Source organism: Dromaius novaehollandiae, chromosome 5 (genome assembly GCF_036370855.1).
Source record: "Dromaius novaehollandiae isolate bDroNov1 chromosome 5, bDroNov1.hap1, whole genome shotgun sequence".
Taxonomy (NCBI): Eukaryota; Metazoa; Chordata; class Aves; order Casuariiformes; family Dromaiidae; genus Dromaius; species Dromaius novaehollandiae.
In genome coordinates, this window is record NC_088102.1 from 26,355,683 (window position 1) to 26,368,887 (window position 13,205).

Sequence of the window (13,205 nt, forward strand, 5' to 3'; positions counted from 1 at the left end):
CCGGGCAGGCTACCCAAATAGTAAGCCGTGGGAAACTAAATTTCCACACGGGATTTCAGGTGAAAATCTGACTTTTCTTGTAAAAAAGCACTGCTTTAATAGATCTACCTTACGTAATTTTATATGCACCTCTCCATACAGCCACCCAGTAATTCATCTAATAAAAATCCGAGGATAAACGGAAAGTAAAACTATGCAGGACTGCCAGTGCTCAGCGCTAGCAGCTCGTTCCGAGGGGCTGGAGGATCAGAGGGAGAAGTTACAAGGAAAGAAAGAGAGGGACCATCCGACCCCCGAGCCCTCCCTGCCGACTCTGCTGCACCTGCCCCGCACGGAGGTGCGCGTGCCTCCCGCCAGCAGCGCCGCTCCTCCTGCGCCCGGCGCCCGCCGGCGCGGCCAGGCGCTCTGCGGCGGCCGGCCCGGCCGAGGGCGGCGGCGTCCCGGCCGCCCACGCAGCGCGGCGCGGCCCGGCGCAGCGCCTGGCCCCCGCCCGCCCGTCTGCCCCGGCGCGGCCCGTCCCGGCGCGGGGCACTCACTGGTTGTGGTAGCCGAGCGGGTCGGAGATGCACAGCTCGGAAATGTCCATCAGTCCAGTTTGAGCATTCCCGGGTGGAGAAGAAAAAATAAGAAAAGAAAGAAAGAAGGAAAGGAGGGAAAAAGCACACACACACAAACACACCCCAAAACAACTAAACCGCACTGGGCAGCGAGGGCAGGGAGCCCCGGCAGGGGAGCCGGCCCGGGCCCTGCAGCGGCACGGTGCGGCGGCGGGGGACAGGAGGCAGGTAGGGCGGGCAGGAGGCAGCGCCGCTGCTGCTCCCGCTCCCGCTCCCGCACCCGCGTGCGGACACACTGGCGCCGGCGGAGGGAGGCGGGCAGCGCGCAGGACACGGCCACGGGGGATTTCGCCGCCCCGAGCGCCGCTGTAGCTTTAACGCCGGGAGACGGATGAAGACGGCAGCGCGGCTATTGGCTCCCTCGCGGGGGCCGGGCTTGGAGCGCGGCTGGGGGAGGCACGGCTTGGGGGGGGGCCGCCGGTACGGCCCCGGCCCCGGCCCGGCCGCACCGCCCGCCGCCGCCGGCGGCAGCGCGCCCGCTGCGCCGCGGGGGTCCCCTGCAGCCCGCGGGGCTCCGGGCAGGCGGCGAGCGGCCGCCGCGCCGCGGGGCTCCCCCGGGCCGGGGCGGCAGCTGGGGCCGCGCTGCCGCCGTCCCCTGGCGGTGCCGTGCTGGCCCCGCAACCCGGGTAACACGAAATCGCTGCTCCCACACGGCCGTAGGGTGGAAATTGCTGCAACGGCGGCAGGCGCTCCCCTTCCCTCTTACCCACCACACTGCCTCTCGCGGGCACTGGCTCCGGAGTTTAGGGTTAAGCAAAACGCGGGACGTAGAGGTAAAGTACTGTTGCATCTGCTCGCCGACTCACAGAGCCGCTCTGGCGTGTCTCCGCACAGACGGCAGTCGGCATGCACTGTACACCGCACCAGAGTGCCAGTTTGTGCATGCATGTCGCAGGCACCGTTACACACAAACGCGTGGCTCTACACATAAGCACAGGTAAATGCACTGGCAAATTCTTATGCACGTGCACACATGCACAGACCGACCTCTCACATTGACACAGCCTAATTGCTGCACTCAGACATCTGCTTTGCGTACATACAAACACTCCTTAATACGTGCACACAGAATAGTGTCTGAGTCCGATTTCAAAGCAGTATGATTCAGATGCAACTTCAGTGCAGCTTATTAAACCACAATGGAATAAATCCTGGCACATGAGAATAGAATCAGACATTCAGGATAACAGCGTATATTCCCAGGCACACAAACCATAGATACAGACCCTCCAAAATGCTCACAGACATAAAAGCTGGCATACACAACTGAAAATGTCTCTTTCATGGGGACAAAGCTCTGCATAGGTTGCCATTAGAGTCTGTGGGTTTTCGCAATTCCCGTACACATTTTCACACACAATATCACTGCATATTTACAGCAATGTACCAATGCCTATTTGAATGCCCCTCTTTATACAGGTACATAAGACTTTCAGACACATGCCCAACACAGGCAGTCTTGCACTGAAAACCTGACTCACAAAGAGGTGCCTACAGGGTCTATTTGTCCATTGCTACCCTTCGCATTCCAAACTGCACTCATGCAAATCTCGCTTTTACCTCACTTATACTTCTCCTTTGTATTTGTGCACCAGACATCTAAATGTATCGAAATACCCTTAACAGATAATTAAGAAATAGAGATCTCTTTTAAAGGAAAATACACGCAAACAGACTTGGAGAACACTAACGTTGTTGTCCTGTGCCAGGCCATCAAAAAGACAAAAAGTAGGAGCTAAGACAGCGTTCCTTAATACAAAATGTAGCATCTCATTTGAGTCCATAATTGAGGCAAGAGTGTAACATACCAGGAGAAGCAAAAGATAGACTAGAGCTTTTCAGATGAGGGGTCCTATATAAAAGCATAGCAGAAAATGCAGTGTAATTCAGCTTAATATAAACACGGCAATAAGCACTGGCTGAATTAGGCTAAAACTGCTCATACAATCAATATTTGTAGGAATTTGAAGGAGAGACTGTTCAAAAAAGGGGGGGGGGGAGGAGGAATGGCCAAATTTGCCACCAATATAAATCATCCTTGCTTCTATCTATCTCACTGTATTGCCTACGAAAGATCTCAGCCAGTATGGAAAATACAACAAAAATGCCACATGAACTAATGGTTCCCTTCCATGTCCCCAATGTCCCCAATGTCCCCAGCTGTGCAGGGACAAGCTGTGTGATTCTGATCCACTGTCCTTAAGACAGGACAGGGTAAGAATGTCAAAACAGTGTGACACAAACTGGAAGAGGTCTATATGGTGAAAAATACATGTGAAGTATCAGAAAACAGCAGAGTACAGCAGAATCTGATTACCTGAATGCTGCAGGCGATGCGAAATTCAGATTATACATCTTTCTGAGAAGCAGAATTAATACAAACAGAAATTAAAATGCACATGTGCCTTTCTATGCCTAAGTGACACATCAGCCCAGTGGAAACTCTAAAATGCTTTAAATGTTGAAGAGGTAGAAGACTAAGGCCTGAGAGGAGCATTAGTAGGGCCGAGACGGCAAGGACTCAATCTCGCCACCCACACTGGAGACACCTGACCCAACAGAGATCGGACGGAGGAAACCAGCACCATTATGTTTCCTGGAGGAATCTGAGGTCAGATGGGGAATCGATGATGATGAGTTGCCCCGTGAAGAGGATTCCTCATGCACAGTGGCAAGAGAGGCTGGAGAAAGCATAAAGGGTCCAAGAGAGTCTCTCACACAGCCAAGGCCCAGGCAAGCTAAGTCCAAGAGCAGTCAGGGTGACTGCAATGAGCTGATTTTGACTGAAAGTGATTTTCTCCAGAAGGATGCTCACTCACCGCATCCTGATTCTGTAAAGGCTAGTTCTGGTGTGGGCTGCCAGCGAACACAAGGCCAGGTTGGGAATGGCCTGGCAGGCAGGTGCTGCTCTCCCAATAGCTGATGTTTTAATTTTGAACTTTAACTTTTACCCCGGCCAAGGTGAAGTAAGCAGAGAGCCATGTGATCAGCTGGCACAAGGTCCACAGCCAAATTAACTGATATCTGCAGTACAATGGCAGGTTTGTACTCTGGAAATGGGCTGTTGCTGACAGAGAACTGCCTGGGTAAGGTGGGTGCTTACAGACTGGTGCGGAAATGTAACGTTAATCTCTTCTGACCCAGTGCGAATGGACAAATAGAGCTTCCCCCACCTTGAGAGTAGCTGCAGAGGCCTGGGCCTTCCTTTCTCAGAAGGATAGAAAGGAATAATCTCTACTGGCTACACCTGATCTGCCAGCCCAAATTCCCCAAGGAAGGAGACAAGAGTCCTGCAGGCTGATTTTGGAACTTCAAGAGGCTTCATCTTCCTTTGCAAACCCCTCCTGCACACAGCGCTTGCTGAGCTGTTCATGCAGCTCTAGCCAAGTTCTCTTCCCCTTGAAGATTAAAGGCAGCAATGCTGATCTCAACATGGCCTTCCTTCTAACACATCTCTTTTGGAAAAAAAGAGTCCCAGAACAAGGTTAGAAAGGACTCCAAGATTAGGCTGGCAGATCTGGAAAGCAAAAAATCTCTGTTTGGGTAAATACAAGGCACGACTGCACAGGCAACAGCCAAGCTAGCTTCCCCTGTGTATACAACCTTTGTTTGCTGACCGACCGAATCCCACCCTGGGACTGCTGCTCTCTCCCTCCAAGAGAGGCAGGAACAGTGCTGCCTGCTCAGTCTGTGGCCTTTGAGCAGAGCATACCCACCGGTGCTCTGGTAAGCGTTACCCTTATAGATGGCTTTCAACAGGTGGCTGTCTGGCTTTGGAGGTTCCCAGTTGTTCTCACACCTCATCCAAATGTGGAGCAATGACTTTCCATCACTCAGCCCAGGACAAAGCAAAATCAGAGTACTAAAGGCAGGTGGAGCTATAGGCAGTGTCAGTTCTCTGAGACATGCAATCTTCCTGCCCAAAAGCAAGAACTGCAAGGACATGTCTTCTGTACTTTTACTAGCTCTTCTGAGAGATGACAGATAGTGATTTTCTTTAGAGAGTTTTTCCCCTCCCCCATCTTTTAATGACTAAGCTATTTTTGATGGATTAATTTTTTTTTTTTTTTTTAAACTTTTATCATGGAATAATGGTCAACTTTCCAGCAAGATGACTGACTGACAGAAATTTCATTTGGTCTAATACGGGAGCAACCTGCAAATCACACCAAGCAAACCTGATTTCATTTGTTGATAAAGCGAGGTGTTTTTTTGTGGATAAGGAAAACGCAGCACAGGGAGAAATCTAGCTAGTTCTGGGGAGGTTGACTTTTTTCCCCCTCTTTCATGAAGTCTCTATCGCGATTTGCACATGATATTCTCACAGGGAATTGTCAGTGAGGTGGTATCTGCACAGTGCAAAAACCATACTTAATATTTAGGACAGTCAGGCTGGGCAGAACAGGCTTACATGCACGCATCCTTGTCTTGCCTACCGGGGAAAGACATGAGTCCTTTCCCAGTGCCTACTTCATTTAAGAAAACAATAGGGATCCTTCCGATGAATTTAGAAAATAGTCCTTTTACATTGTTGAGGCCAATAGTACAGCTCGGACTTTGCAGAAGTCACTGTATTGTGCGTCCTGACCCCGCTGCTTTGCAAGGCTAGTGACCCTGGAGGGAGACTTGAGTCCTCTCGCAGCACAGGCCCCAGGCTGCTGGCAGGCATTCACCATTTCCATATGTATCACCTTGCACAGCAAACAGCTATATGAGAGATGGACTCTACACACAAGAGCAAGACAGCCTTCTCTATTCTAGGCTCTATTCTTTCCCTTACTGAATTTCTCCTTTTCATGAATCGAACAGCTTGCTCCCCCTACCAAAGACACTTTCTTGTTTTCTACCTAACTTCACATAGATTTTCCCATAGAAACCCTTCACGCGCCTTATTAACAATGTACATCCATCTAAAAGGTGTCACCACCATCACGGCTAAAGCTCAACATCTATTTTAATGGGAAACAGCTTTCACATTATTAATTTTAAAAGCTACTCAACTGGACATCCTTAGACATGCTTCAAGAATTACCTTTGAATTCTCTGTCCCAAAAACATGACCTTTCATTAAGTTCTGACTTTTTCCTCTTCTGTGCTTGGAAACAACGGTGCCTTGAAATAAGATAAACGTAGTCCCTCCATTGCCATGAGAAGTTAAGATTTTCTTTTAATAACTCTTGTTTTTGTAGGGCCCATGCTATTTATTGTCCTTCTATACCTGCTTTTGTCTTTGCAGTGTTAATAGCAGGACAAGCTGTCTTTCCAGAACGGAACATGTTCCTGTTGACATTTTGATGATGCACACGCTCACACACAGACACATACAAGCCAGGCAGAGCCATACTAACTTTTATGGAATTCAAAACAGGGTATCAGAATAAGAGGAAGATACATTATTTTGCCAAATGGGAAAGAGTAAAGATAACCAGAAAAGAGATCTTGTTTTCCAGATTTCAGAAGAGCTTGTCATACAAAAGCTAGAGGGAGGCAGGCGAGGAAATTTGTGTAGTGGGAATCATGCCTTCTGCTCTCTTTTGCATCATCAGTTTGCCTGGGCATTTGATATGAACTTCTATCCTCCTTGGCCAGAAATATTCAAAAACAAGGACACTGAAGTATTTCTGCCTACATGTTTTGTCAATTTACTTCTTTAGCCAGTCTTTGCCTAGCTCTCTTCTAACTAAGAAGACAGCAACCTGCCCCCAAAAAAGATGGGTAATTATAGAGGTAAATAGGTGGACCTTGCAGATCTCAGAGGAGAGCTGTGTTCTGGCTCCAGATTTTGAACCATTGCTGATCTGTTCCCCATGACATGTTACCCTAACCCTCAGCTGAGCCACTGTGGTAGAGCAGAATGTGACCGAGACGTTGACTCAAAAGTGATTTTATTCAAATTGACAGCTCTGCATCTTATTCTGGCATACTGCATGCTATTTCCCAGCCTTTCTCCAAACTGCAGAAAGGCAGAAATGAACCCTTCCCCACCCATGACCCCAGGTATCCACAAAGCAGCACTTGGGTTATTTGTTCAGCTACCAGGGAGGGAACACAGGGCATCAAGGAATCTTGAAACACATCTACTTACCTGTCTCCAGTCCTGCACAGGAGATCACAAGCATTGTTTTCCCAGTCTGGAGGTTCACCCAGTCAGATGAGAGAGAAAGTCAAGCAGCATCTTTTCACCTTCAGCTTTCCTAGTTCAGTACAGTAGCTTGAAGTCTTGTATTGCAAAAGGCCAGAGTGGGAGGTCAGGAGAACAGGGGATGCTTGTGGATGCTTGTTCGTCCTTCTGATTTGGGGATATGATTTGCTGCTTTTCTCTCCGAGCCCATGCACTCTAACTAATCACCTCAGGACCCTGATATTCACAGTACCAGCCTCTACACTGAACTGATCAAAATAAATGTCTGTCTTGTCAGGAGGAATAACAGTTACTTACTGTTACGCTTCAAGAAAAGAATAAAAACATTTTTTGCAAGTGCACTGCAAGGGATAATGCTGAGTGTCTCAGCCTAAAATAAGACAGGGGTTTAAAGAACCCAAATGCTTCAGAGCTGCTACTGTTGGAGAGCACACTCACTAAGGGCTAGGCAGTGAAGGCGGAGGATTATTTTTTCAAATTTGTGATGGAAACAGCAACTCAAACACGCACAAGATAACTTATTTCTCAACAAGAGCAATGAAGAAGCTGCAGTAGCCTAGACAGTATTTAACAGTGAGATGAACCTGCAGGTCCCAAGTGACCTTGGGACACCTGATGCACAACAGTCTGGAAAAAGCAGAGATCACAAGGTGATCAGGCCTGCTCTCCTGGTTGCCAGCTCCAGCTGCAGAATATTCCAGTTTCTAACAGCAAAGGATTACAGGTTTTGGCTAGAGTCAGACATGACAAAGGCCAGCATCCTTCTGACAGCTGTACCAGCAACACAGCAACTGCAAGCCCCCTCTGCTCTGGGTCCCCGAACAGCTCTGTTAAGTACACCTCTGTAAGAGACCATTAAGGACACAGGAGTTGTTAATGTCTCAAACATTGTCACAAGACAAATTTTTGCAAACAAGTTCTACACAGCAGTGGTAAACCATAAAGGAAGCATGCAAAAAACCATGGCGGGGGGCTACCCCCACCCAGAAGAAGCTTCTGGAACCCGGCAGCGCTGCTGGGCAACACAGGATGGGGGGGGGAGGTGCACCGGAGGGCACACAGTCCCGCTTTCTGATTGGCCCTGACATCACAACAGCGGGGGCGGAGACCAGCAGAGACCCCGAGAAGCCCCTAGACCATTTCTGGAAGGTTCCAGAAGGGTGGAGTGTGCGTGACGGCTAATTTGCATGAGATGCGAGGACACGCCCTCCCAGGGCAGGACAAGAGCCTATGCAAACGGCAGACTCTGAAGCACACGGTGCCCACCACCCAAGGACTGCAATGGCGGAGGACTGCCATGGCTGTCATTGACATCCACCAGATCCAAGGGTGGTGACTATCTCTTTCTCCATCTTTCACTCCTTTTCTCTCTTTGTTTCTTCTTATAAACATTTCAATGGGACCCACACCTACCATTTACGCTTTCCAGGTTCAGGTTGCCTCCAAATTAATGTTGTTTCTAAGTCCACGTTAATGAATAAAGCGTATGACCGATCGATGGATCGATTGTTTGGTGTCGTTTCACCCTAATTTAGCCCAAGGGAATCATGAAACCTGGATCTCTATGACCCTGGGTCGTAACAAACTCCACTCTGAAGATTTGTTCTGTACTAATGCTATGGTTTGAACAACAATATAGAATTCTTCACAATTTCCTTCTAAGTTTATTACTCCCAGTACATTTGTTTCACTTGCTGGATAAAAGCAAATTGGAAATAAGGGATGAGAGTTTGGCAGATTATTTCACTAGATGAGTTTGCCAACAACCCCCATCCCAAGTTTCTTAACATACTCCTAACTTCTGAGTCCCATCAACTGTACTTCATTCAGTCATCTGCAGTAAAGTGCAGGTTAGGAAATCACTGCTCTTGTCAATAACTCATTAACATTCAAACACCATGGGTACAAATCATGAACCATCATGGTTTTGCGGTAGTTTTTGCAAAGAAAGAAAAGAGAACAAGAAAAATAATCCTTGTCTATATCACAGAGCATCATTTAGAAGAGGCAGGGCAATTCAGTACCATAAAAACATACCTGCTTCAGGTACAGAACATATGCACATACAGCATCAAGAGGGTAGCCAGTCACAACAAGGTGCATGCTGGTTACCAGAAAGACAACTCTCCTATGCAAAGTAAGGGAGAAGCTCCACCAGCTCAGCTGTACTGCTGCTAAACAGCCTTGCGCACTCCAAGACAGGGCAGTCTCCTTCGTAAGTGCAAATGCAAGTCTTTGTTAGGGTCCTATTGAGGTGACCTCCAAGTCTTTAAAACCAAGCATCTCAGGCACCAAGACGCAGAGACTGCTGTGGGCACCATTTCATTTCAGCAAAAATGCCCTCACCCAAAGCAGAGAAAATACAGGGACTTCCTTCAGAGCCTGTATTGCCAGCTTTGCCATTTGTGTGGCTGCACTAGAGAAGACTATTTTCAATATTCCTGTTCAGGCAAACTCAAATCTCAGTCCTAGGTAGTTTAGGGGTTACTTTGGTGCTGCAGTCTCCAGCAACAGGTCTCCTTGGTCTCCACAGTACTTCCAAAGGAAAGCCCGGTTTTGTTCTTTAGCTCATCTCTTGAGCACCTTTATGAACACCTTTTTTGCAGTCATGACCAAGGACTACTGATGCGTCCCTGTCTGTTCCTCTGTTGAACATACAAAGCCTCCATTAAATCAGTCAACCAAACTCAGTAGTCCTCAATTCATTATTTAGACCTTGCTCATCAACATTTGGTAGCATTTCATAACTCATGTGGTTAACAACTCAGCAAAAGGTAGACTATGCCAAGGTGGAACTTCCTGAAAGTGTTGCTACCAGGTTCCTCGAGGGAACCGTTCAGCCCACACTCCTCGTTAAACCTGCTGCTTCTTCAGAGTACCAAGAAGTCGGACAAAATCAGGACGGAAGGAAAACGGCAGAAGAGAAAGACTGTCACTTCTTCAAATATAAGGGTCTTAAAACACCAGCCAATGATGCGGTACTGTGAGGCCCCTGCCTTGCTTCCTAGGCAGAAGATACCAGGCAAGGGTACCTGGAGGGACTGCTTTCTTTTGCTGGGGCCCATTTCATGAGGAGAGGCATTAAACTTATTGGTGAAGTAGGTTGGTTAAAAAAAAAAAAGGCAATTAAAACAACAACAAAAAAGGTGTAGGTCATCGGCCTTGATTAGCCAGCAATCATTTGGGTTGGACTGGCCCATTTGGCATTACAACCATCAGCATGCCAGCTGCATTCCACCCAGCTAGACCAGTACCTCTTTTGAAGGCACCATGGGGGAACATTATTGGCCTGCAACACAGCATGAGCCTGTGCTCATGCTCATCATATCAGATGCCTGACCAGCACTGCAAGAATGCTTCAGAACATGCCTTGCACATCTTACTGCACAGCAGGTAGGTTCTGCCTGCACAGGCAGTACTAATACTTCCAGAAATACAGAACACTTCTACATAGACACACCTAGGTGACACCCATTGCATGAGCAATAAATACCTTCAGGGGTTGCACTGGAATATGGACCAAGCTCCTTTAGATTTAACTATACACTTCCTGGGCAAGGACCATTTCTTTTTCTTACTAAAAACTGCATTCCTAACTTCTGTTCCCAAATCTTTACCTACTCATTGTGAGGCACTAGATAAGCACTCAGACCTCTCAGTGATTAGCTCTCCCAACAGTAAAACCTATCAAAAATAGTATAGTGTCTAGGAGTGCTGCAAGGGTTAATCAAATGTTTGTGAGATGTCCATGAGCATCACTTGTACCCAGTGCTCTCAAGAAAGAGTCAGTGCTAGCTACAATACCTAGGGAGATGGACACTAACCTGGTGGAGGGTTGTCAGGCTAAGGCATGGACCAAGTGCAGTTGAACCAATAAAGCATAGCTTTACCTGCAGTGCTACACCATTTCACCTCAGATAAAGGTATTGACAATCTAAAACCCCCTTAAAACCCTCTCTCTAAAAGAAGCAATTGTCCAAAAACAGGCAAAGCTGGGTCATCAGAAGAGGGTGAAACTGGTTTAAAAGCCATTAAGAATGCAGCCCAGGCATTCAGGAGCAATCACAGCTGCTTGGGCTGATCAGGAAAGACAGAGGGGATTATTTATTTATGGAGTTCCTGCTCTCCCTGAGTGGATGTCCCTGCTGGGGAATCTTTAACAGGGGTAGGGAGCAGAAGGCAGGTGCTGCTTAGAATCCTCCAGAGGTTTTTCCCGGCCTGGGTCTCAGGAGAGTTAAACACAATTCATGTCCAGAGCATCCAGGAGATATCAACTGTCTCTCAGAGCAGGAAAGGCCAGAAAGAGCATCACACAGGTCTCTGCTGGGACAGAGCACACAGACGGCCCTGGGCACCCAGATTGCCATGCAAGTTTTGCACAGCTTTCAATAAGATCCCTTCAGAGCAATAGCGCTCAAGTACGCAGCCATTTCTCTCATCTCATGGCTTAGCCACTTCCCTTTAAACACAGATCAAGTGTCTCTAGGGACTCAGCAAGTGTTTAACAGACCTGCCTGATGGAAGGACCTCCAATGAGGAAACCAAGACCTGAAATCCCCGATAGACACCTTCAATTCAATTCACAGCTCATAAAGCAACCCTGAAGTTGCATGCAATCAAATCCTAACTGTGCAGAAATCACATCTGGCTAGTCTGTATCCAAAACTGAACTAGGTTGGCAGGAGGGGTGAAGAGGGGGGAGGGGAAGGAGTGGACTAAGCAGAAGCAAATATCTGAATTGGAAAAGTCAGCATGAAGAGAGAGATCAAGAATTCCTTTTCATAATACAGTATTGGCTTTCCTGATGCAATTTCTTACTGATTCACTAAATCGGAGGATGAAGAGGAGTTATTCCCTAAAATCATAAAGTTCTCATCTGTACCCAGAGCTGACCCTTCACTACTAACTGGAAAAGAACTGTAGTGAGACACAGAACTGCCAAGGCATGCCTAGCCTTGGCAGATCTGGCAACTATCTCTTGTTCTGGCTAGAGGGCCACAAAGGGGAACCAAGGCTTGGAAACTATCAAACACCAGAGTTCCTCACTGGAAAATGCCGCAGCAGAGTATTGGTGCAGAAGGGTCACCAATGGGGACTGAACAGATTATATGAGTGGTATAGCCTGCACTGTGTCAATTCATGTCTCCCTGCAATTCATTACCGATAAGATGCCAGAGATTGAGATGAAAAGGGCAGAAGCAGATAGTGAACTACTGCTTTAGACACATCTCATTCAACATTTCCAATTTCTTCCCACTTCCCCCCTCCTCGTATGTCTTGGGTTACTCACCGATGACAATATTCTCCCTCACTTCCTGTCTCAAGACAGTATATTGTTTTGTGCTGTTAAAGCTGCTGCAAACACAGTTGTGGGAGCAAAATAACTCATTAATCCATAAAGCACTTTGGGAAACCTTTGAAAAGGAGAGGACTGAGGAACAAGAGGGTATCATCTTCATCAAGCTCAGTGATCCGAGGCAGCCTCAACATCAAAATAGGCACAAAGTCTAACAGTGAGAGAGTCTCAGCAAGTCCTAACTCACAGACTGCCTCCTCCCCACACGTAACAGTGATTTCAGCTACTCGTAAATATAAGAAAACGGTTTTGTTCTCTTAGTGCCTCCAAACAAATGACAATATAAAAAGGATCCATTTCAATCCAATTAAACAAGTTCTATTTAATCCCTCAAAAGGAACTTTCTTTGCTGCCCACCAAGAGCAGGAAGGGGTTTCAGAGTTTATGTGACCTTTGTTTTCCACTGTGAAGAACATCATTAAACACTGATAGCTACTTAGCCCTGACTGGAGACTGCTCCAGGGAGGGTTGCATCCCCCAGGGAGCTAAAGCACAGAGGACCAAGGGCTCTCTGGGGAGTTGTTCTGCTTTGACTGTTGAGTTGCAGCTTGGAAATGCTTACAGGGCCACACCAAATACGCTGCTAGCTCACAAATGCCAAGGCTTATTCATTTGTGTACTTTCACACACATGGTTTGGGAAATTCTGTTCACCCTATAATTTTCTAATGCATGTTTAGGTTCTAAAAACCTCAAGAGTGCCTGTGCCCCTTCATGCTGTTGTTTGGTCTTTTTACTTTCCTTCTAACCTGCCAAAAAAAAAAAAAAAAAAAAAAAAAAAAAAAAAAAACCATTTTGATTCTGTCCCTGGCCAACTGACCTTGCTTTCAGAGTCTGGCATACCAACACCCCCCACCACAATGGCCAGGTTACAAAAACAAAAGGAGAACATTTGCTTCCTTGTGAAACACTTTCCATTGAGATTTTTGAGCCACAACAATTTCTGTGGTATGTTCTGTGCTTTCACAAAGTCTCAGCTTTGCAGAAATACGAATAATCTGCACCCAATGAAACTGCATTTAACAGCCAGGAGGAGGCTGCTTCTCCCTGCTAAGATACACTCAGGCCTCTGTGCAGATAACATTGCCTCC

At 47.3% G+C, this 13,205-nt stretch overlaps 1 protein-coding gene across 2 annotated transcripts in view; it reads right to left on the reverse strand.

The window, feature by feature from the left end:
- ESRRB (estrogen related receptor beta) overlaps window positions 1–13,205 on the reverse strand; it is a 133,042-nt gene that overhangs the window by 85,781 nt on the left and 34,056 nt on the right. The window contains exon 1 of one of the 2 annotated variants that reach the window (XM_064512273.1): window positions 537–881. The exons of the other annotated variant lie outside the window; for it this stretch is intronic. Coding sequence (XP_064368343.1) covers window positions 537–586 — 50 coding nt within the window. The 5' untranslated portion in view covers window positions 587–881. Of the gene's footprint in view, window positions 1–536; window positions 882–13,205 lie in introns of those variants that run through there. 2 annotated transcript variants of the gene reach the window in all.